At 39.4% G+C, this 23,912-nt stretch overlaps 3 protein-coding genes and 2 pseudogenes across 7 annotated transcripts; all 5 read right to left on the bottom strand.

Moving 5' to 3' along the window:
• Positions 1-924: 924 nt before the first annotated feature.
• Positions 925-3,896, bottom strand: LOC148740718 (uncharacterized). 3 transcript variants are annotated; one of them, XM_088729958.1, is made up of 4 exons: positions 3,594-3,876; positions 2,851-3,061; positions 2,120-2,246; positions 925-1,486 (listed from the first exon to the last, which is right to left on the bottom strand). In XM_088729958.1, the coding sequence occupies exons 2-4, from the start codon at positions 2,935-2,937 to the stop codon at positions 1,473-1,475; spliced, it is 228 nt and encodes a 75-aa protein (XP_088586084.1). In that variant the 5' UTR covers positions 2,938-3,061; positions 3,594-3,876; the 3' UTR covers positions 925-1,472. The 3 variants fall into 3 exon arrangements, with proteins under 3 accessions (XP_088586084.1, XP_088586072.1, XP_088586078.1); XM_088729946.1 differs by having other exon boundaries at positions 925-1,983; positions 3,594-3,867; XM_088729952.1 differs by lacking the exon at positions 2,851-3,061 and having other exon boundaries at positions 925-1,983; positions 3,594-3,896.
• Positions 3,897-8,083: 4,187 nt separating this feature from the next.
• Positions 8,084-19,079, bottom strand: LOC148740716 (uncharacterized). 2 transcript variants are annotated; one of them, XM_088729915.1, is made up of 3 exons: positions 18,920-19,079; positions 8,874-8,935; positions 8,084-8,573 (listed from the first exon to the last, which is right to left on the bottom strand). In XM_088729915.1, the coding sequence occupies exons 1-3, from the start codon at positions 18,963-18,965 to the stop codon at positions 8,271-8,273; spliced, it is 411 nt and encodes a 136-aa protein (XP_088586041.1). In that variant the 5' UTR covers positions 18,966-19,079; the 3' UTR covers positions 8,084-8,270. The 2 variants fall into 2 exon arrangements, with proteins under 2 accessions (XP_088586041.1, XP_088586044.1); XM_088729918.1 differs by lacking the exon at positions 8,874-8,935 and having other exon boundaries at positions 18,920-19,078.
• LOC111319720 (uncharacterized) lies at positions 11,184-17,702 on the bottom strand. Its single transcript, XM_022922461.2, has one exon. The coding sequence runs from the start codon at positions 15,943-15,945 to the stop codon at positions 14,584-14,586; it is 1,362 nt and encodes a 453-aa protein (XP_022778196.2). The 5' UTR covers positions 15,946-17,702; the 3' UTR covers positions 11,184-14,583.
• On the bottom strand, positions 16,822-17,697 carry LOC148740717 (uncharacterized; annotated as a pseudogene).
• A 1,350-nt stretch (positions 19,080-20,429) lies between the features above and the next one.
• LOC148740715 (uncharacterized) lies at positions 20,430-23,007 on the bottom strand (annotated as a pseudogene). The gene is made up of 4 exons (XR_015994133.1): positions 22,799-23,007; positions 22,341-22,447; positions 22,064-22,173; positions 20,430-21,799 (listed from the first exon to the last, which is right to left on the bottom strand). The product of XR_015994133.1 is annotated as an uncharacterized LOC148740715 (transcript).
• Positions 23,008-23,912: the final 905 nt, after the last annotated feature.

The following is a 23,912-nucleotide window of genomic DNA, read 5'->3' as shown; positions in this document are numbered from 1 at the left end:
GATCATGAGCAAATGTCGATCTTATAGAATCCAGATTTTTAAATGCGCGAGAACGCGCGTGGAAATTGCTAAACTCACGAAAGCTATTGCATGAAAACAAGTCCGGTGACCCCTTCTTTTTATTGTTCCAATGTGATAATAACGTCGAAAGGAATCATCAGAAAAAAAACTAGAAAATTCTACAGAAGGAAATTTGTGATGTGTGAGAATTGCCCTTTTTGTAGATTTTCTGAAATTCCGCTCCGTAGAATTTTTCAAAAATCTTTGTGCATTATCCTTTTCAAGTGCAAAAAGCAATCACTGAAAAAAAATCAGGGGGTCACCGGGTTAGTTTTCGAATTATTTAAGCCACAAGCTAAAAAGTGCGTCTGAATAAGCCTATGAAAGCATTGCCATGGAAACTGCTAGTGACGAGATGACACTTATTTTTGGATAACCAATGATTGTGTAATTCAACCCCGTAAAAGTGTTCAACTGGCCTTGGTCAGTCTTTCTGTTGTATTCTTTCAAAGTTACAAACCATCAAAAAGATGAAAACCGGTACGAGCCACCTTAACGGCCTGCTCCCAGTTGGCTTGTTCGCTCAATTGGTAGAGCGCTGCACTAGTATCGCAGAGGTCAGTGGTTCGAATCCCGTACAGGCCTGATTTTTTTTAGGTCTGATTTTCGCTATTGCATAAATAGCGCTCTCTACTGCGAGGATCGTGCATCATACGCATCGACTGGTTAAGATGATAATTTTGGAAAATCCTTCTCAGCAGGCGTTGCAACCTAGACCAATTTAGATGCTTTGCTGGTGAGTCTTAATTTTGCATCTATTAAAAAACATTTCGATTCTGTTTTTTGTACCGTCATTTTAAGCTTAAGTTCTTTTAGCATGTACTCTATAAATTATATTCGGGTGTACCACATGTCAGGAAAAGATCAGGAAAGAAGTCATGGAATTTTATTTTGAGGGCTAGATTGCAGAATACCCGGCAAATCATTTACATGCATTTTGAGTCATGGGAAGTTGGCATGTTAAAAAAAGTCAAGGAAAACTGATGTCTGTATCAACCAAGACATTTCTCATTCCACAGACTTTTTTTTTTTCACAGTTATATAGAAAACTGTTTTGTTCAGGAGTTGTGATGAATCACAATGAAAGTAGTATTTTTGTTATTCCTTATTATTTTCTTTCAGATTGGGCTGAAGCTTAGATAATTAATACCTTCTCTTTTCTAACAACGACTTTACAATCGGTAGACTCTCGAATTTTTCTCTCAGCAAAGAAATCGACCAGAAAATTAGGCATTTCGTGTCTCATTGTTTCGATCCTCAGATTCTGCTACTTTTGTTACATGCTCACAGTTGTGACGCTGGTGGTCGCAGATAAAGTAAGTGATAACTGTGAATGCTGGAGGCCAACTACTCCATGCTGTTTATTTCCATGTACAAAAATGGTAAAATTATTCCCATTCAAAGGCAATAAGTCATGATATTCCTCCTGAGATAGAAAAACAGCAAGAACAAAAAGTAAGTAGACTGCGGAAATGCTACAACCATTGAAAATAGTCTTTACTTTAATAACATACAAATGGAAAAATATGACGTTTACAGCTACTTACAGCAAATGATGCACTTGTCATTTCTCCAAGAATATAATAATTAACTAAGATTCATAAATAGCTGTACTCCAAGGGGGCCTAGCTGTTTACATACACAAACTATGCTCTAACATTATTTAACTTAAACCAAAATCATTAGGATGAGTGAAAAATAACCAGAAAAATGTTGACAAAAGCAAGATTACTGTTAGTAATAATTCCTAAATTTTAATGTTCTAAAGCAAAAAATCATTCATCTTGGTAACTCTGATCGTGAGAATATGCGTCTCTGGCAAGTGAAGGGGTGACATTGTTTTCCTGTCAATGCTTTCCATCAACTTTTCAGTGTCTTCAATATGTATGCAACTCTCATAAACAGAGCTAGTGGCAGTTAAACCTGTGAGAAATATTTAATAAACAATACGTATTATTAGAATTAATTTGTCACTCAATTTAATACTGAGACTTGGATGAACAATAGAACTGGAGCATTTTCGTAAATGATTTCTATCAGTTTATGTGCCTGTACTTACTATCTCCTGTGACTGTTGATGGCAGTGACTGCAAATAATCTGTTTGCCTTGTGCCTTTAACACATTTGCAATGATAGATCCAAATGTTATCCCTGGGTTCTCTTTCAGCAATCACATATTTGGCTTCCTGGGTTTGGAGGATGAAAAATATGCCATAAGGTAAACGATCGATTTTGTTTGGCATAAGCACAAGTACCACATTATCTCTAGTTATGAGTAATCTACATAGCTACTGTGCTAACCAATAAACAAACTGACATTTTGGATGCACCCCTAGGGTACAAAACACAAACCATTTGTGCCTAGTCACAGAATGTTTATCATCCTATCACATGTACAAGATGCACTAGAAACTACAGTACAGAGAACCAAAAATATAACTAAGTATTAAACATTAGATATAAAATATTAAACAAATCAAAAGTAATTATGAATACCAAAGGTCTGCAATTAGGATATTGCATGTATATATTGATGTATTAATGCTACCCAGGTTTGAGTTCTTGTTTAGGTGGAAAGGTCTACCTACTAGTAGTACATGAATTGTGGTCTCTGCTTTTTGTACTACATTGTAACCATACCAGCAGTACAAAAAAAGATCAACATTAGTGGTACAAAATTAACTTATAACCAATGATCAGCTTGCCTGCCAAGATTTGGGAATAGTAATGATGAGTGCCTCTCCCTAGGCCTTATCCCTAACATTTATGAGAAATATCCCAAGCACTTACAAGCAATTTCTTTGCCAGTAACTGTATCAAAATCGGGAAAAGTGAACAAAGAAATCTTGCTGCTAATGATGGTAAAAGCATTGCCATTCAACAGCTCTAACATGTACACAAACTGTGAGATAACAGGCACAAGGTCTGTTAGAGAGCATGGATCAGTGAATGAAGCAGAATGTCATTCACCATCTGCTATGATTTCATCATCAGAAACATCCTAGAAATAAATAATAACACTGTAAATATTTAAACTGCTCTACAATTTACACTCCTATATATAGTAAGAGATCTGTTTTTAATTAAAAAGTGCAAGTAAAGTCGTTGTTAGAAAAGGTATTAATTATTTAACCTTCAGCCCAATCTGAAAGAAAATAATAGGGAATAACAAAAATACTACTTTCATTGTGATTCATCACAACTCCTGAACAAAAGTTTTCTATATATCTGTGAAAAAAAAAAAAAAAGTCTGTCGAATGAGAAATGTCTTGGTTGCTACAGACATCAGTTTTCCTAGACTTTTTTTAACATGCCAACTTCCCATGACTCAAAATGCATGTAAATGATTGGCCGGGTATTCTGCAATCTAGCCCTCAAATTAAAATTCCATGACTTCTTTCCTGATCTTTTCCTGACATGTGGTACACCCGAATATAATTTATAGAGTAGATGCTAAAAGAGCTTAAGCTTAAAATGACGGTACAAAAAACAGAATCGAAATGTTTTTTAATAGATGCAAAATTAAGACTCACCAGCAAAGCATCCAAAATTGGTCTAGGTTGCAACGCCTGCTGAGATGGATTTTCGAAAATTATCATCTTAACCAGTCGAGTTGGTGACTGTAGTACTTAAATCAGATGTATTCTTTGATCCTTACGTCTAATCTTCTTCGGCACAAACTGAGAAAAATTGCACCGGTCTCTTCTTTTATTCCTCTCGCCTGATTCATTTTCGTGAACGGCGAAAGGTGGTGTGTTATCACTATCCGCCATATTGTGGAATGCTGCTACATTGGTGTGTAGGTGTCATGAGGTGTACCAGCAGCTGATGGTTATTTTCGTGGTTACGAGAAGGATCTGTGTTACAGAATACCTCGAGGTCAGTAGGAAAGTCTGGAATAGCCTAATGGCGTCAAGAGCTTCATGACGCGAAAAATATAAGTACAGATAAGCTCTTATTATTCGCCCTAATTATTCGGTGTTCACCAAAATTTAAGCTTACAAATATATGATGGTGATAGAGTCAGTGATGGCTAATATTTCGACAACAAGTTAGGAAGTGAGACAATAGGAGGTTTTTCGACGTCGACTGTAGACTAAGTGGAATTAAGAGGTCCCCTTATATCTTTTTCAGATATCTGGTCGTTAAGCTATTGAGTCTTCACCAAAAATCGCACGTGGAAACAGACGCGAATGGATCAATTACTAAAAGAACCGAGAATATTCACCAAAAGAAGGCTCAACTGGCTTTCAAACCTCCCCTCCCCTCCCCTCCCCCCTTGCCTCTCTTGGTAACCCTAAGTGACCTTGTGTGACACTCTTTGCATGAATGATGAAGGATTATCATTCAGAGTCTTACAGAAGATCACTGAATGTTGACACAGCGCTTCCAAAACTCTGAAACTTGATAGACATTATCAAGTCCATCAACAAATGCAGAAAAATAAATAAACGAAACAACGTGAAATGTAAATGAAGATTTTATTTATTCAGGTCCACGTTGTAAGGTGTATTTATTTTTCTGCCTTTGACCAAAACCAAAGAGAAGGATATTACCGCAAATATAGGTATTACTTAATAGGGCAAAGGCCGAAAAAAAAATGTCCTACCTTTTCATCACTTTTTCCGTAAGAAAAGCAACATTTGGTTAGAGGATTTTCATTGTCAGTATTACAATTGTTCGTTTGAGCGTGAGATGAATATTAGCCTTTTGTTTGTTTACTTGATGTTTGAACATCGGTCGCATGAAGGTCTCACGGATTCAAAAGTGTTTTCAGAAAATTGCGGATAGGTGTGAACGGAAAGCCAATCCGCGACGAAAAATATAATTGGTTTTTACTTAGTCCGTAGTTTGCCACACGGAACGTTCTCATGGGCACGGTCATGAGCCGTGTATCTTTGGTCACGAAAGCCTTTTTGGTCGCTACCTCGAGCCGGACTGGGGTATATTGGCCCTTGGTCGTTTTTGTACGGACCTCGCTGCGTTTGTTCCGTACTGCCACGACTGTTGAGGCTGGCAAAGCAATTCAACGCTTTGTTGGCTTTAAACTTTATTTAATCATGGACCGCAAATCACTGACAAACGGTTTAAAGCTAGATACGTGCAAAGTTTGTCGGGCCGCAAAGTGACACTTTTGCCAACTAATTTAAACATTACGAAAACCAGGTTTAGCTGAAGATATTTAGATAAAGCGTGGCGCCTTAACTTCTTTGAAAACAGTGGTCACCCTCCTACCAACAGAAAAGCTTAGGAGAATAACAACAAGAGAAAACAACTTCACATCGTTCGGCTTGGAGAGGGTAGTATCACTCTTGAAGCACTACAATATGGTAGAGCTTTAGTGCTGCATTAAGGCTGGGCAAAGGTGTCAATCATCAATGTCAAATGAGAGGCTAAAACGAACCACTCAGAGGAGTGGAACCAACACACTCAATCAATATGTTTTGACAGTTACTCAAGTTGACCAAAAGCAAGGAGAAGGATATTACCGCAAAGATAGGTATTACTTAATAGAGCAAAGGCCGAAAAAAAAATGTCCTACCTTTTCATCACTTTTTCCGTAAGAAAAGCAACATTTGGTAAGCAGAGGATTTTCATTGTCAGTATTACAATTGTTCGTTTCTATTCATCTATTCTTGTAACTACATACATAGTTGTGTAAAAATAAACAAAACTCTGAAAACGGCTGGCGTATGTTTGCGTATTAAAGTTATCCCAGCAGTAGAAAGGAATCGATAAACTGAGCTTTTGGTCTTACTGCAGCCGTAGAAAAACCCACGTGTAAAGCAAACGCCATGAAGGTAAAATAAATATTACAGTCGTTCTATAAGAAATTCTTCCGTCTCATATGACAGTGATTGCCGTCGCTCTACAGTATAGGTTGTTACAGACATTCACTCCTGTGAAAAGCGTCGGTAGTCACCCTTTGAACAACTGGGACCAGCAAGAAACCAAACCAAGGGCCGAGAGCAGTATTGTAACCATTCAAAAGGTAAAGCAGTACAATGGACCCTCGATCATCCGGACTTGCTTCCTTTTTGTTCATGAATTTTAATTAGTCTCATAAACGATCCGCAACAATTTTTTTTTCATCAAAGCACATGTAATGAAAATCCCGTTAGAGCCGAATATTTTTCCGCTTCTAAACACAAATCAGCGCAAATTTCATGCTGACGAACGGCCGAACATATACATAGCAATCCACCTATAAGTTCTTACCGGCTCAAATATGTTTTGTTGCTTTGAGACATTTTACGCTCCATTACCTGTATCAACAATGGAAAGACACGAGCTCAGCGTGGTGTCTAGGCTCGATTTCCGTTGTTTTCTCGTTTTCTCGTTTTCTCGAGTCCAGTCTTCTAGGGCGGCCCATTGAAGTGTCCTGTGGTAACAGTTGAACACCGAATAGCGCTAACTCGCCGAAAACGCTTCAAAATAGCCTGAGACGCTGGTAATCAACAAAGAAAACGACAAGGCAATAAGGTAAGTCCATTTTATTTCAAAACAAGACATTTTTTCTCTCTTTTAAGGCAAACCGATAACATCCCATACAAACCTTTATAAATGTAAAACGTTGCGCAACACTGTAAGAGTTACGTCCGCTTTTCTAGTAGTGAGCTTGGGCTGCCTGTGGTGCTTTAAGAAGCTTTTGCAATGAATGGAAAGGCAAAACTATGATGTAACTATTCAACTAGGATTTAATTGAGGCGCAGGAGAAAGCAACTCTAGCTTCTTGCACTTTCGGCCAAGTGCATCTATAACTCGAATCATTATCAGTAGCTGGGAACAGACCCGTAGGGGCTGACCATTTAACTTTTGAGGGGGGGGGTGGGTGATTTCTTGTCATCAACAAATTTTTTTTCTAGCAATCTGCTGTGCAGGATATTTTTTTCCGATTTTTTGGTACATTTTTTCTGTTACCTTTGGGCTGCATGCAATTTTTTTCTTCCAACAAGCGCTTGGAGGAAATTTTTTTCAAAATCACCCACCCCCCCCCTCAAAAGTTAAATGGTCGGTCCCTTACATAAAACTACCATGACATTTTAATAAAAACCCCCAATATTCTGATTGGTTGTCTAGATATCCGCATCTAAAGTTAGCGTAGCGCAAAAAATGCGAAACGTGTTGCGTAAATGGACACAACGTGAAAAATATTTCAAAAATCAAAATTTCCTGACACACTCTCGTTCGTCATTATCCCTGGAATGTTTTGCCAAAATTTCACGAAAATCGGTCAAATCTACATGCCCTATAACTTCGCTCAAAGTGGATGTATTCCTCTCCAAATCAAATGCGAGATTTTAGCTCATAAAGGTTTGTAAACAACTAGTGCCACACCAACAGATTATCTCGCCTTCTCCTGGCGTCAATGACAATGTATCAAGATTTTCTTGGGAAAAGTATCGCATAGCAGTCACGTTTTTTTTTTTATCTCGCTCTGTTGAACGTTGAGTAATGGGAAGAATTGGCAAAGAAAAAAACCCGCGGCAAAAATGAAAGCTGGAGAAACTGCTGAAAAGCAAAACAGCTAATCGGCAGACAGCTTAAGTAATACCCTTATCGCTAAAATGAGTTTCCCTTGGGTAGGTTTATTCATGATTTCATACGATTCGAGGCGATTGGCTGTTCTGTATCAAGACCGGTACTTGCTTATTGAAAGAAAACTTCGTGTTTAACCTTATATACGGTAAATATAGATTTGATGGCGACTTCTTTGTTCGTAATTTAGATGCCAGCGTGGAGAGGAGTGCCAGGTCTGGTATTTTTCCTGACAAAATAGTGTCAGTTTCTCTCCTCTTTGGGCCTGTTTTTTTTTTTCTTTTTCTTTGCCAGGGACTCCTCGCTAATTTTGATTTCTGTTTTTTATCCATGAGAAATGACTTTCCACTAGCAGAGAACTTTCACGTTTGAATTTTGGCAAGAGCGTGATGTAAACAAAATAGGCAAATAACATCAAATAACATGAAATTGCCGCGAATATTCAGTTAGGGGGTTCGCCCATTTACGAGATTATGACACCCTCCTGACTTATTAACTTTTATTTGAAAATACGTTTTCCTAAGTAAGTCGGACGCTTTTAGAGCTTTTAAAATTTTTCTTTTTGTAAACGTTAGGTAAAATGTCTAAATTCTAAAACGCTAGTTGATTACGACTCGGCCTGTCTACAAAAGCAGTTCCTTAATCAATGAACTAAACGAAAAGATGAAAGACTACAAATGCGCATGCCAGAAACGTAATGGTGCTGGCCGTTGGCAGTGATCCTCCATTACACAGATCTCCACTGCAGCAGTAAACAGAACACTCGTCTGGGGACGAGCATTTCTCGTGATCTTTGCACCGCTTTTCATTGGGAACACAACCCTTGCCATATAACGTTCCGCCCCAAATTGGAAATTTGTGTTCATACTTGGCACATGTAGACCATCCTGGCCAACAGGTTTGTTTCTTCGTTTCACTTCCACAGTCACCCCAACTCTTGGCACTAATACACTGGTAACACGTGAAGCAGTGCCCTGAAAATGAGCAAAGCCACAGTTACAATATGAGACAAATCATGAATTACTTAGGAAATGGAGAGAAATACCTCCGAAATATCAAAACATCTGCGTAACGAAGTTGAGCTGATATTTGTTTTCTGCACGTTCTGAATGGCATTTTGTGTTCATTAAGGAGTACTTCGCTGTTGAGTTGTTTGAATAGCAGTATATAAGTGTTGAGTAATTGGGTTTTCATCCTTCGGGTCTGAGAACGCATCCGTAGCGGCAGTTAATTTTGACTTATTTGTGTTATGGTGTGGAGAGTTATTTAAGTACCTTGTGCTCAAGCTCAAGGTCCGCTGACTCATTGAGAAGCACTTCTCGTCGGGAATGGCTAGCTGTTGAGTTAGTATTGGATGATGATCATTAGTTTCCGGTTGATTTTGGCTTTTGTTTGTTTTTTGGAAATTTTAACGAGTTCAATATTCGGAACAACAGCAATGGGGTTAAAGGCCGTCGTAATCCTTCAATAGTTTGTTTTAGACGTTATTCGGCGCGGGTTCAGGTTTCCTTTACGGAGTATCCCCCCCCGTGTTTTTTTGCCTCATAACAAATCAGCTTTTCGGCATTCAGAATTCGTTACCCAAGCAATAGCTGAGCTCTTAGCTAATGGCTGTATCGTTGAACACAATGTTCCTCCATTCTGTGTTAACCCAATAACAGTAGCGGAATGGAAAAAGCTGCGTTTAGTAATTGATCTAAGACACATTAACAATTATCTGGTCAAATTTATATTCAAGTATGAAGATCTTCGCTCTTTGTCTCAAATCCTAGAGGAAGGCCACTGGTTGTTTACATGGGACCTTAAATCTGGGTATCACCACGCGGAGATCTGCTCAGAGCATGAAGCGTATCTCGACTTTGTGTGGTCAATCAATGGTGTGCTCAAGTATTTTGCCTTTAAAGTTTTTCCTTTCGGCCTTAGTAGCGCTTGTCATTGTGTTTTACCAAATTGTTGCGCCCGTTGCTGAAGCGCTGGCGTTCCATGGGGCATACCTACTTTGTATATCTTGACGACGGTTTTTTAGTTCTAAAGCGCACCTTCATTCGGTTGCATTATCTATATTTCAGTTTTGTTTTGCACGGGATTTATCACTCGAGTCGCAGTGGATCCCCAGACCACTGAATGAGAAAGCTGATCAGCTCAGTAGGTTTTTCGATAGGGATGATTGGTCTCTGAACCGATTTGTTTTCAGCCTAGTGGATGCTAAGTGGAGTCTCCACACAATCGATCGTTTTGCAACTTATTACAATGCTCAGCTCCCGCGATTTAACTCGAAGTTCATTTCTCGTGGCTCTAATGGGATGGACGCCTTGGTGCAAGACTAGAGTGGCGAGAGTAACTGGATATATCCCCCAATCAGCCTCGTAGTCGATTCCGTCTGTCACCTGACATCATGTGGCGGTCGCGGAACCTTGATCATTCCAGAATGGCTCTCGTCGTAATTTTGGCCTTTTCTACGCCAGGAATGTCAGTTTAAGCCGTTCTTGGTAGAGGTTTTTGCCCTTCCAGCGATAAGCAACCTTCTGGCAAAAGGGCCGGGATAGAAATTATAAATTATAAATCAAATTATCAAATTATAAATCCCGCGCGTCAGTGTTTCGCGGCTGCGCAAAATTTAGAGTATTAGCTTTACGCTTAGATATTCAATGAGATTCCTTTTCTGTATCCACGTAGCAAAGGGGTTTCTGTAACCACGCTTGGGGATGAATTTAAAAAGCACATAGAGCCTTTCGTGGATGATGTTTCCAAGTTCGGTATGCATAGTATTAAGTCTGGTGCCGCGTCCAACCCCTCTTGCGGTTGTATTCCAGGTGACCTACTGAATATGTATGTGAGTTGGAAGTGTCCTTCTTCAAAAAGTAGGTATATTAAGCACACGTCTGATGACTTTTTAAGCGTGTCAAAAGCACTTTTGCTTTGATTTCATTGTTCACGTATATTATTGTTCGTAGTTGTAGTTTGCTTTTCCAGTGTATATTTAACGTAGTAGTCCTGGCGGGCGACGAGAGTTGTGCCTGGCCCGTCTCAGATTTCCTGCCCTTGTTTCCCCAAGAAGTTTTGAGGACAGGTTTTTTCAAGCCACCCTGACACGCTCGCAGTAGTTTACGTCGCCTTTATACCGTAAACCAGAGGGTCTGGGTCCGAGTGACTCGGCCGGGGTTAATTTATTCACGTAGCGTAGGTGTACGAGGTGCTTTAAGGGTATGGGGGTTAATATATTCATGTGACGTAGGTGTACGAGGGGTTTTTAGGGATAATTATTCAAGTCGCGTAGGTATACGAGGGATATTTTAGGGTTAGGGTTTATGATTTAAAAAGTAACTGAACAATGAAATCCAAGATGGCGTCTGAAATAAATATAAAAGAATCCAAGATGGCGTCGGAAACAAAGGGAACAAAAGAGTCCAAGATGGTGGAGAGATTAAAAAATTGAACGGACCCTATATTACGCGTTTGGGTATCGCGGGTTAGGCATGCTAACCTAACCGAATATTACTATAAGCAAAAGAGGTATTTATAAGAATCCCAAAAGGTTATCGTACCCATATGGTACCGTTTATAAGGAATACACTCACAAAAAATGTGGTAACAAAAACAAAGTGTTTATTGTCACATCTAGATACAAGGTGTAAATTAAGCTAAATCAAATTGTATTGCAATTAATATAGTGTCAATCATTGCTCGTCATCAGAACTATTGTACTCAGTGCTGTAACCAGAAGAAGATCTGATAAATTATTTGACGAGACGGTCAGAGAAGTCAACGCATGGCCAAATCCAATAGGAGGTCATACCTAAGTTGAAAGCGGTGTAGACGGTGTCAAATAAGAGCAGTGTTTTCGTAGAATTTTTTTTCTTACATTCAAAAATCAAGAGAGAGAGATGATTTCTACCGATCTCGGTCTCAGCTACATGAACGAAATATTGGAAAGCATTGCTAGAGTTGCAGACGCCGACACATTAGAGCGAATTATAAAGAGAGGAGAATTGTACTACCAAGATCCAGAAGGACCTTGTTCGGACTACGAAACGGGTGAACTAGTTGAAAAGAGGAACCAGATATTTAAAGCCGTGTTGGAATATACAAAACTAGTATACGCGCGCGAAGTTTCAGAAGCAAAGGATGGCCATGAATAGGGTCGATAGACAACATTACATTGTGGACAATCCAAAAGTTGCCATTGTGGAGATAAAAAGCATCTTGGATATTATTTCGCATGCAGATGAGGATTCTTTGAGGAGAATGATGCGGCATGCTCGAGCTTATATGAAGCCTCATAATTTCGATAAAGTGATTAGAGAATCCAAGGAGACATATCCAAACGAACAATTTAAAAATGATGAAACATATCAATTACACAGGAACGAAATCATGAAGTCCATTCATAATTACGTGGAACACATATTTGACAGTCACGAATGGGATGAAGAGGTAGAACTTTCAGACTAAATATCATTTTTTTCTTGCGGACACGTGAATTTTCAGACAAAGAGGGCTGAATGCCGTGAACTGGTCATACCTTGATGACAAATATGGTCGAAAGACAACATTATATTGCTGTCAATCCTAAAGTAATCTCATAATTTTGATAAGGTTATTAGAAAATCCAAGGAAAAAACAATAAAAATAATGAAACCTAAGATGGTGATTAATCCTCCCTTAGGGAAAATGATTTCAAGATAAATCGAATATTCAAAAAACGTTCATTTTAGAATAAAAGGAAAAAAAAAATTGTCGTGACCAGGATTCGAACATGGGTTATTGCGGACACTCACACACAACCACACCCCTAACACTCACCCTAAGCCCAATTCCCTAACCCACTTATTCCCATATCAAAATCAAAATAAAACCCCAAACAGTCAAACATAACAAACAATGGAAACAATAGAATGCAAGATGGTGACTCATGCTTCCAATGGTTAAAGTGATTTCAAGATGTCATTAGCATTCGTATCGTGTAAAAAAAAATTCGAGAATAAAAGTGGTTTGTTTCCGCCTAAACCCTATGATGGGATGTGAATAATTCATCCCACTCCAATAAAATGAAAAGAGTTCGGATGGTGATAACATGAGTATTCAAAATTCTCTGAAAGTGAACAATGGTCCGTTCGAAGTGTAGACATGCAATAGCTTTTTTCTCAATAAAAATGTTTACTTTAGTTCAAATCTTAATTAAAAATAAAATGTAACGCGCGAGTGTGATCACTAGCAGTGACGAAAGTGTTTTAAATTCTCTACAAAATTCCGCAAGTGAGGAAAATAACGATACATCGACGCAATTCAATGACAATGATTCCAAGAGAAATAATTAAATCTCCCGTTTAAAAAAAAACTTAAAAAAAAAATCGAACGAAAAGGGTATTCAAAAACGCAGCACCATGCTCATGAACATTTCCATTTCTCGGGAAAAATGAACCATAGAGCAGACAAACCGGGGAAAAATACGGAATGCCAGCAGGCGTTGTAACTGTATCATGATTATCTGACCATCAAATTTTAATCAAGTCATAGCATTCTTACATGTTTTCGGATCAAAGTCAAAGACCTGTCTGTCCAAATTGTTACCGAGTTATGACGTGTGTCAATCAATGATAGACCAATGGAAATCTAGCAATGGGTGTATAAGAGCGGCTTTGAGTCGGAATGGTATGATCATACGTGGGACCAAAGTGATGATGAAGAAAGTTCGATTTCATCCAATGAGACAAGTGGTGTATCTCACTGAAACTCATCCCTACATAGAAGTGGAAGAGAAGATAAATACAATCAAACCGTTCTTGGATACTCCGTTTAAACACAAAATAAAAGCGGTAAAACAGAGGCAACATAGCAAGTACCTATATACAAGCACGTTTTACACAAAACCTCGACATCTATATGTGATAAAGCGAGTGGAAGATTTACAAGGAGCATAATCCAAAGACTTATTTAGCTCATATGATATGGACTTGCTTTACATGTGACGAAACAAGACTAAAACGTGGAAACATTGCCACGGTCGCTACGCGACCGTATTCCGGACGCGCGCGCAGGAGCAGGAAAGAGGAAGAGAAGGAAAGAGTGTCGACAGAATGATCACTCTAATAAACTGTTTTAAACTGTCACATTTGTTAGTGGTAATGTCTTACCGCGAGTGTATACGAGTCCCAAGAACTGAATAAAGTTAAGGAATAAAATGATTAGAACGAGTGAAAATAGTTATGACATCTGTCAATTAATGATGGACCAATGGAAATGGAGCATAGACTATATAAAAGTGCTTGTAGACTGCTTTCACACCCAAAGGTAACTCTCTGCCATTCTCATCAGCATTTCGCCTCATAGCATAGTTCGCTCTGGATGGTGCAGACACTTCTCCAAACACTGTTCTCTCAAACTGATATACACTCAGTTCTTCTCTCAGAGAGTCCCTCCATAAGAATCTCATCGCCGGCTTGTCATGGTCAGGGAGGCGAAGCATATGGCACATTTCTTTCACATTAGCAGCCAATGCAATTCTTCCTTCGCAAAACCTGAGGAAGACTCCAAACAGAGAGGACAGAAGATCTGGCCCTGTATAGATCTTTGTCCCATTAATTTTGCAGATGCATCGTAAACTCTTCTGAGACGATCAGGTTTCTTGGGGTTAATGACAAATCTGTGTGGTAAGTACCAATTCACTTTACTATCGCACTGTACTTCCTCTTCATTCAGTTTCTTCACATAGCCTTTCTCAATGTCATCCTGGATCGATTTTGCATATCTCTCTCTGACCTCAGGACAGCACTCAAACTTCTTCTCTAGGGATTGCAGCCTCTTCTTTGCCATTTCGTAATTGCTGGGTAGAGACGGTTCCTCTTCCCTCCAAAGTAGGCCTGAATCGTATGCATCTTCATTCGCATTCTTAAAGGTCTTCTCCATTAGTGACAATGCTCGCTTATCCTCAATTGAACGAGTTGGATCTGCTAGCTTCACCACACCTAACGTTTCTATCTCTGACTAAGCCACGACCAGCTGCTTCAGCTCCTCACCTTCAACTGAACTTCTTTCGTATACCTTGAACCCATTGTACGGAGAAACTACTCCTCGCTCACCAGGTAACCAATTAGTCACCGCCCATCCAAGTAGGGTTTCAATCGCATAAGGTAATCTGTCAATTTCCGGTTGACCAGAGGGTTTAACAATTTGTTTTGGTAGAATCAAATCAGAGTTGTTAGTTCCAATTATGAGCTGCACTGGACCTGTGTCGGTGTCACGTAAGTCTAAGTCCTTCAGGTGCTGATACTCTTGCTTGATTGTTGACCACTTCAACTTCGGATCCGGACCATTCAGGCCAGGGATTGTTTTCACATCTCGCAAGGAATACTGAACTTCTTCTCTTCCGACTCGTGCCACATGGCATTTCTTGATGTGCTGGGAAGTAAACACCTTACGCACATCTACTCCTTGAATTTCAAGATCTACTTCTTTGCCGTGAAGTCCAAGTGAGAGTGCTAAACTTTCATCTATTAGTGTTGTGTTACAGCCTAAATCACGCAATGCCATCACTTGTTGTCTTCGTGTTTCTCCAAAGACAACTATGGGAAGTACTTCAACAAAAGCACGACCACCAGCTTCACAACCTACGTACGCTGACTGGCGGTACCCTTCGTGGGGCTCCACAGACTGACACGGTGATGAGTCTTCACTTTCCAAGGATACTTGTGGAGGATCTCTTTCAACATCTGGCACTCGTTCAGATTCACGTTTCGTTTTTGCTCGTTCAATAAATTTCAAGTCGACTTCATGTACGAGGGTATGATGACGCATGTCGCAGTTCTCAACTTTGCATCTATTCCTACTACGGCATTTACTCACACGATGACCAGGTAATAGACAACATAAGCAGAGTTTGTGTTCCTCAAGAACTTTCACCTTTTCGTTAGGCAACATTCCTTTAAACCTTTTGCACTCCTGCAAAGTGTGATTAGTGGACTGGTGAATTGAGCACCTCTTAGTTCGACAGCTGGTGCGTAAAGCTTCTCCTGTGGCTCCTACAAACAGCCCAGATTGTGATTTGTCAGCTGACCTACGCCTATCAAGTTTAGATGTATCTAAACGCTTCCACTCTCTCTTCTCTGGCATCCACCGCTGCCTGGACCCACTGATTTTTGCCTCTTTTTCCAGCCAATTTGCAAATGAATCCGACGTTGACAACTTTGGTTTTCCTTCAACAAACTCGGCCCATCTACAGCAAAGGCGTGCATGTAGTTTAGCAACAATTGCTTCAGGGACTTGCGATTTAAGCACATGAAGGAAGTCGTACTCCTTGAAAACGCCTATCAACTCAGAAACTATTTCTTGATACTGCCTGATCTGCATACTATTTTCTTTCACTATGGTCGGAAATTGGTCTGTACGCTTCTTTCCAGCTGACACAACTGTGTCTACACGGCCAAAACGCTCCTGAAGCGCAGTCCATGCCTCCTCGTATTTGTCTAAATCTAAATCTAAATCTTAATATCGTTATGTCGGCAAAATCGTTTAAGACATCACGCCAACTCTAAGATAATAATAAGTGAAACTATACTAAATATAAAACACTATTAAAAACTATTAAAAATTATTAAAAACTATTTAAAACTACCGATAAATAAATTTAAGTTAGTTTGTTTTTAAAAATACGGAGGGATTGGCTGGAAACAATTTCTTTTGGGAGTTTGTTCCATTCAGTTATTGTCCTGGGGAAAAAAGAAATTCTAAAAATATCTTTCTGTCCTTTCGGTACAATAAATTTAAAATCATGGCTTCCTCGGGTTCTCCTTTCATTGTTTGTTATCAAATAATCCCCCCAATCCCCATCTAGGAGGCCGTGGCACATCTTGTACATAGTGGAGAGCCTTGCATGTCTTCTCATTGTTTCAAGTGTGTCCCACTGTAGGTCTTGCAGCATTTCCGTCACGCTCGTTGTTCGATCGTAATTTCCAGTGACAAAGCGGGCTGCTTTCCGCTGTACCCTTTCTAGAGCGGCTCTATCTTTCTGGCAATGTGGGTCCCATGCGCTACAGGCATACTGGAGTTTTGGCCTCACAAGTGTCATATACACGGTTTCTTTCACTGACTTTGGACAATTCCACAGGTTTCGCTTGATAAGTCCCAGGACCTTATTTGCCCTAGATGTGATTGTTTCAATGTGTGGTGACCACCTCATTTTGTTATCGAGCATTACCCCCAGATGAGGGTGAGATTCCACTTCTTCTAGGATTTGTCCACAAAATACGTATTCTCGCTTTGGTGGATCTCTCTTGGTTGTAAAACACATGATCTTACACTTTGAAGGATTAAATTCCATCTTCCACGTTTGTCTGAACCTGGCATGAATTTCGCTAGACATGATCTTGCACTTCCTTCCACAGAATCTAGCAGAAATTTAAGCTTCTCTGTTGCATCGTAAACCTCCCTTTTATCTACTTCAACGTTAAACGCTGCTTTAAGTTTTGAGTACTCTAGTGGATTTCCATTAAATTTCTGCAAATTTGGTTTAACGATTTTCACAAAGGCTGGCAGTATTTTCTCAAACAACTGATTTGTCTTCGACGTCTGCATGCTAAGGTTTCCTGTGGAACAGGTTTTCAACTCAGCTTGAACTTTAGCAATAGGTGATTCACATCTCTCCTTTCTACAGGGTTGACTAGAGACGTCTGTAACGACCTCTGGTTTAATGGATTTAATTTCCTCGTTGTCGGGTTTTTCGACAACAGTGTTTTCAGTAATTCCCAGGTCTAAGCGCGAGACCCGATCGTTCACGCCGTCTACAGGTAATTCATTCAACTCTTCATCAATATCGCCTTTATTCGACTTACCTTCTTCCTAGGCGATGGCATCTTCGAACTCATATTCCAATCTTGATTCTTCAGCTTTCTTTTGAAGTTCCAAAAGCTTTGCACGCAGCTGTTGTTCGGCTCGCAGAAATTCGATCTCATTTGCGAACGTTTCCTCGGCTATTTTTAGTTCAAGGGATAACTTCTCGGCTTGCAATTTCTTTCTTAAAACGGAACGTTTACTTGAAGTAGTGGACTCAATTGGCGTAAACAGTCATGGTGTTTTGTTTTCTCCTTTGTTCGAGGCACTCATCTTAATGCAACTTGAATGGATCTTCACAGTATTCAACCACACGGCTCGATAATAATAATTCACGCAGTTACATGTACACAGGTGACTTACAGCTTGACTCGGCGATTTTTCACTTGACTTCGCTCAGCATCCGGCTCGAAGGACCAAATGTCGATGACGAACGACAATTGTACTCGGCTGGTTCGATATTTGTATATTTTAATCACTTTATTCGCTCGCGATACTTCAAAACTCAACTCGACTCGCTGTTGAAAAACATTCGCCTTCGCCCATAGCAACGAACCGACCTGTCATTTTACATAGTAACGCAAAAAATAAATAGATAAATAAATGTACAGGAAGCGGGAGGGACATCCACCAACATTGTAACTTTGTAGTTTTTCGACTTTAAATCCTCAACAATATGGGTTACAGCAACGACAGTGCAACAAAGCCGGGACGAGAAATAACCACTAAAAAGTCTAAAACGTTTTCGCTTTAGCATGCCTCATCATCTTCTATGAAACATCCGCGCCACTGGCGTGTTTCGAAACATCTCTTGCGATGTACCGTCTCATAACGAAATTTACGCTTACGCGAAAACAGTTCCCTCTCCAAGTATTTGTTCAAATAAAACTGGAAATAAAGGATTCTGTAGCCTTCGCCACAAAATTTCGTCTACACGATGCTTCTGAGAAAATAATTGGAGAATTGATTAAGAAGCGCGTGCATTTCTTTTAGACACATCATGAATCCTTCAATTTTAAAAAATGCTTCCTCAGGGCGTGCAAAAAAAATTGACGAGACTGCATTCAAACAATCCTGAAATTCGTCATTTTGACATTGAATTAGTCATCATCTGAATTACATATCTTTCTAAAGATTTTCTTTACATGCTGAAATGTTCTACTCATGCTATTAATGGGCGCTGGCTGAATATAAGGAATGTAAATCATCTTGCATGTTTTACAGGATTCTAAGTGTAAAATGTGTGAATTCCCCAAATGATCGTGCCCAATCTCTCAGTTGTCTTTATACAGAGTAACATACACTACTTCTTAAGAGTAAATCCCGAGCAAAACTATTTGATGAAGGAAAATTAAAGTAAGACATTAACTAACTAGTTCTCGTCGCGCGCGAAGAACCGAGCGCGTGCATGTTACACAAACTTTAATTTGGATTGATAAATTAGCAACAGTGAAATTAGTCCGTTAAAAAAAGTGGTTGTTAAGCTCAAACTTACCAACAGAAATGCAGAGGAAAAAGGTGATAACGAAAGGCAGCTTCATCTTAGAACTTGAACGCCTCTCCTTTCTTTTCGTTTGGAACGCCAAAGGAATAGATTGCTTTGTAAAGTCAGACGCCTTCTGATGAACTAAGAGGAACACCTTTAATTTTGAACACATTTTGTTCATCAGAACACCTTCTGATGAACACCTTTAATTTTGCCAACAGAATTAGTTTAGATCCAACCAATCACAAGGGTTGATTTGATTATCTGTCATAACTTTTAACCAGTCACACGTAATGGGCCGACTTATCATTGTTTGAGTGATACGCATCTTTCTTCCCAGAATGATGGAACTTAGAAAGTCGATTGTCTGTCACGAACAAAGTCTTATTGTACGTATGATGCACGATCCTTCGCAGTAGATAGCGCTATTTATGCAATAGCGAAAATCAGACCTGAAAAAAAAGTCAGGCCTGTACGGGATTCGAACCACTGACCTCTGCGATACTAGCCACGGCAAAAAAAGTAGCGTTCACCGTACGGAAAACAAAAGTTGAATTCACGGAAAACGTGGCAATTTACTAACGTTTACCCGTGTTTTGCCTGCGGAAAATCCGACGTTTTCTGTACGTTTTCGCATGGGTGAATCCCAGTATTCGATCCATTATTCGGTAGTTTTCCTTCGCGATAAATGTAGGTAAACAATTCATTTTCCGGCATTAACCATTCGGTTAACGCACTGCAAACAGCGTGTTTTCCTTTTGTTCATTGACATTTTCCGAGTGAACAACAACGTATTCATCAGAGTTAACAGCTGAAAACACGCATTTTCCGGGAAGGCTAATGTGTGTTAATGCGGGAAAAGATAATGTTTTCCAGAGTTTGCAGTTCGTATTACCTTTCATTGTTGTTCGGTTAACTTAAGAAAAACAACATGTATTCTGCCATTTACAGCCGTTTTTGCGCTTTCGAACGTTATGTTGACTGGAATTAACCTGTCGAAAGCAGGCATTCCCCGGTATTTTCTGCAAAGGTGAATTCGTGCGAGGGATGCATTTTCCCGCGTTTACCGCCGCTCGGTTAGCTCAATGGATAGAGCGCTGGACTGTCGTGCGGGAGGTCGAGGGTTCGAGCTCCGGCCGGACCAACACTCAGGGTCTTAGAATAATTGAGAAGAATTTGCTACCTTTCTATAACATCAAGAAATGATTAGATATTCTAGTCTTCTCGGATAGGGACGAATAAATGGAGGTCCCGTCTCCTGCAGGGTTGGGGCAGGAGACATTAATTTCCCACACACGAGATTAATGTGTGATGAATGTCCTCCCCTGGGGTGGGTTGGGTGGGTTAGGACAGCAGGTCCACATCAGCTATTACAGCTGCCAACTAATCAACCTGCTTAAACAAATAAATGAACTTCAACTTCAACGTTCGTCAAACTTCACTTCCTGGACTCGAACTCTACTGCAGGTTCTCAAGGCATTTTGTCCTATTTCCCTCTCCCAGACAGGATAAGCACTCCTTTAATAATTATCGTCAAGTTTATTAATGCACAATGACGTTAGCGGTACAATTTATTCAGAGTCCAAAATGGAGCCTGATAACAATCATGTTTCTTAGCCTTATTTTACTTAACATATTTCTCTGTCTAAAGCCAAAAAGAAGCAAAACTTAACCGTTCCAGTACAATTCATACGATAAAATTGGAAGGATGACTGTCTGAAAAATTATGTGCAATATATACAAACTATTACCAGAAAACTGATATCTAGATACATATTTAAACTTCTATTATAGGCATTTTGCAAAAACGAGTGTCAAGTGTTTGAAGAAAAAATAATTAGGTGACCTTCATGTGCCGAGGGAATCAAGGCAACATGCTGAGAATGTCACCTTACATTTAATCTTATGCCTGCAACAAATCTATTTGAAACACTTCTGATGTTTGAAATTGAGACATTACTCAATCTGATGGAGAACAAGAGAACTATAAAAGAGAGAATGAAAATTGTAGCTTCCTCTAAAATAGCAGTTCTGTCCAGGATTTTGGGCTCTTTAAAATGAGCATGGTAATTGTCCTCACTGATAGAAGTTCACTCAAATGCACAATTCCGTCAAATATGAAGTAATGTGTTAATGTTCAAAAATCCATTCGTACATGTGAATTATTTGCTAAAAAACACCTGCATTCAATCCTGAACATAAGTGCCAAATAGTGGTCAAGGAAGGGAAATTTCTAGAAACTGAATTCACTTTCCACTGACAATAACTTAAATGTAGACTGCTCAATAACTTGAATTGCTCAAAATATTACATGTTAGACATGTATGTGTTTACAGTCTCCAAACTCTCTTGTAATTGACGATGATTGTACAGCAGTCTCACTTTAAATTTGCCAAATGAGGTGATTTCTTGTGAAAAAACTGAAATCAGCAAATTGTCAAATTAAAAGCTTAATTCAGAGAGAATAAAAGAATGGAGATGGCAGACCTACATTATCTGTATCATTGGGTAAAAATATAGCAAGTTTGTAGGAGATGGTCCCTAGAAGAGAGTTGAATGACTGTATGCTAAAATTAAATTAGATTAATAAAGTGGTGGCCCAGTGCAATTTTTCTGGGTCTCCCCACTATTTCTATGACTTGGTCTACCAACCCTTCTTTTCACTGACTGCCTCTTTTGCTCATTCGTCATGGTAGACTTATACCTCTGGTCTAGTACATGGAAAAAGTTGGTAACTTCTTCCATCCTCCAGGTATGGGGCCTTGTCACCACTGATGTGGGGTCTTCTTCATCAGACACATCTGAGGAGATAAGACTAGGATGCAGGGCCTCAAAAATTGGTTCTCTCTTCTCTTCTTCAGTTGCCACTTTGAGTCTCTTATCCAGTTTCTAAAAGGGAAAATGTGAAAGAAGTTTTACAATACTGAATGGTGAGCAACTCCTACAATAAAACATTTATAAAGCCCTTGAATGAACCTCAGTGTCACTGGTTTGAGTTGTTCTTGGCATAAAAAGTTTTTTATCACCAGATCTACAGTAACTTGAACCTTAACCAGTTTTTAGATCAAACTTAAATTCAAACCTTCTGAAATTTATTCAAACATACAAGCTGATAAGATATTTGAGTGTTAAAGAGCCAAACAACTTTTTTACCCTTTTAATTCTCTGGCGCTACTTTTGCTCCTTCTGATACTGCTCGTAGGTACCATTTTCTTCCTGTCGTCTTCTTTTCTTTGATGAAGCAAAGTTTTGAGAAATAGCATCTGAAAGGAAAGGTAGGTGTGCCAAGATCAGTTATATAAAAAAGATTGTCAGTTTTCAGGGCTGTAGTGAGCAAGGGGCAAGATGGGGCACTTGCCTCATCTAAAATAAATCCAAAGATAAAGACAAATTGTGTTTATTTGACCAAACAATCCCCGTTTGAACATACCTAGAATTCTTCTTTCGGTACAAAGAGAATCATTTTGAATCTGGTCTATTTCTTTGACCTCTTTCAAGATGGTGGCTAATAAAGCTCGGTTTGGTGGTTCATTCTCTCTGTGAGAAATTCAAATAATTGCATCCATTTATAATATGCGTATGATGCACGATCCTTCGCAGTAGATAGCGCAATTTATGCAATAGCGAAAATCAGACCTGAAAAAAAATCAGGCCTGTACGGGATTCGAACCACTGACCTCTGCGATACTAGTGCAGCGCTCTACCAATTGAGTTAACAAGCCAACTGGGAGCAGGCCGTTAAGTTGATTCGTAATTAACCCGTGATGATAAAATCAGATACAATGAATATATGAAGTTTATATATTTGGAACTGCGGTATTAAATACGTATAATGCACGATCCTTCGCAGTAGATTTTCGCTATTGCATAAATAGCGCTATCATCTACGCTTCCTCAGCGAGTTTTTGGCTGTGAATGACTTCATACTCAAGCTGGATGTGAGTCAATTTATAATAAAGTTTTGTTGGGTCGGATTCCTTCACAACACTACCAGCAGGTGCAAGCCTGAGCTCGAAGAGAAGCTCATCAGAAAGAGCTCTCGGAAAAAAGGCTCCATGATCTTTCAAAATATCATGATCCAATGAAATCCTGTACATTTTCCCATAAACTTCATTGAGCTTATTTTCTTTATCAACGCCCGAAGTCTTCGTATCTCCAGCGCTGCAAAACTATGATGTAACTATTCAACTAGGATTTAATTGAGGCGCAGGAGAAAGCAACTCTAGCTTCTTGCACTTCCCAAGTGCATCTATAACTCGAATCGTTATCAGTAGCTGGGAACAGACCCGTAGGGGCTGACCATTTAACTTTTGAGGGGGGGGGGTGGGTGATTTCTTGTCATCAACAGATTTTTTTTCTAGCAATCTGCTGTGCAGGGTAATTTTTTTCCGATTTTTTGGTACATTTCTTCTGTTACATTTGGACTGCATGCAATTTTTTTCTTCCAACATGCGCTTGGAGGAAATTTTTTTTAAAATCACCCACCCCCCTCAAAAGTTAAATGATCGGCCCCTTACATAAAACTACCATGACATTTTAATAAAAACCCCCGATATTCTGATTGGTTGTCTAGATATCCGCATCTAAAGTTAGCGTAGCGCAAAAAATGCGAAACGTGTTGCGTAAATGGACACAACGTGAAAAATATTTCAAAAATCAAAATTTCCTGACACGCTTTCGTTCGTCATTATCCCAGGAATGTTTTGCCAAAATTTCACGAAAATCGGTCAAATCTACATGCCCTATAACTTCGCTCAAAGTGGATGTATTCCTCTCCAAATCAAATGCGAGATTTTAGCTCCTAAAGGTTTCTAAAGAACTAGCGCCACACCAACAGATTATCTCGCCTCCTCCTAATCCTTGCGTCAATGACAATGTATCAAGATTTTCTCGGGAAAAGTATCGCATAGCAGTCACGTTTTTTTTTATCTCGCTCTGTTGAACGTTGAGTAATGGAAAAAATTGTCAAAGAAAAAAACCCGCGGCAAAAATGAAAGCCGGA

This window comes from Stylophora pistillata, chromosome 1 (genome assembly GCF_964205215.1).
Source record: "Stylophora pistillata chromosome 1, jaStyPist1.2, whole genome shotgun sequence".
NCBI lineage: Eukaryota > Metazoa > Cnidaria > Anthozoa > Scleractinia > Pocilloporidae > Stylophora > Stylophora pistillata.
This window is presented reverse-complemented; position numbering and strand designations above follow the sequence as displayed.

Coding starts and splice junctions, on each gene's coding strand:
- LOC148740718 (XM_088729946.1), bottom strand. CDS start 2,937: ATGGCAATGCTTTTACCATCATTAGCAGCAAGATTTCTTTGTTCACTT. Junction 2,247..2,850: donor TACTGGCAAAGAAATTGCTT/GTAAGTGCTTGG, acceptor CTCCAAACCCAG/GAAGCCAAATATGTGATTGC. Junction 1,984..2,119: donor ATCAACAGTCACAGGAGATA/GTAAGTACAGGC, acceptor TATTTCTCACAG/GTTTAACTGCCACTAGCTCT.
- LOC111319720 (XM_022922461.2), bottom strand. CDS start 15,945: ATGCAGATCAGGCAGTATCAAGAAATAGTTTCTGAGTTGATAGGCGTT.
- LOC148740716 (XM_088729915.1), bottom strand. CDS start 18,965: ATGAAGCTGCCTTTCGTTATCACCTTTTTCCTCTGCATTTCTGTTG. Junction 8,936..18,919: donor TTTCCTCTGCATTTCTGTTG/GTAAGTTTGAGC, acceptor CTAACTCAACAG/CTAGCCATTCCCGACGAGAA. Junction 8,574..8,873: donor ACCTTGAGCTTGAGCACAAG/GTACTTAAATAA, acceptor GCTCATTTTCAG/GGCACTGCTTCACGTGTTAC.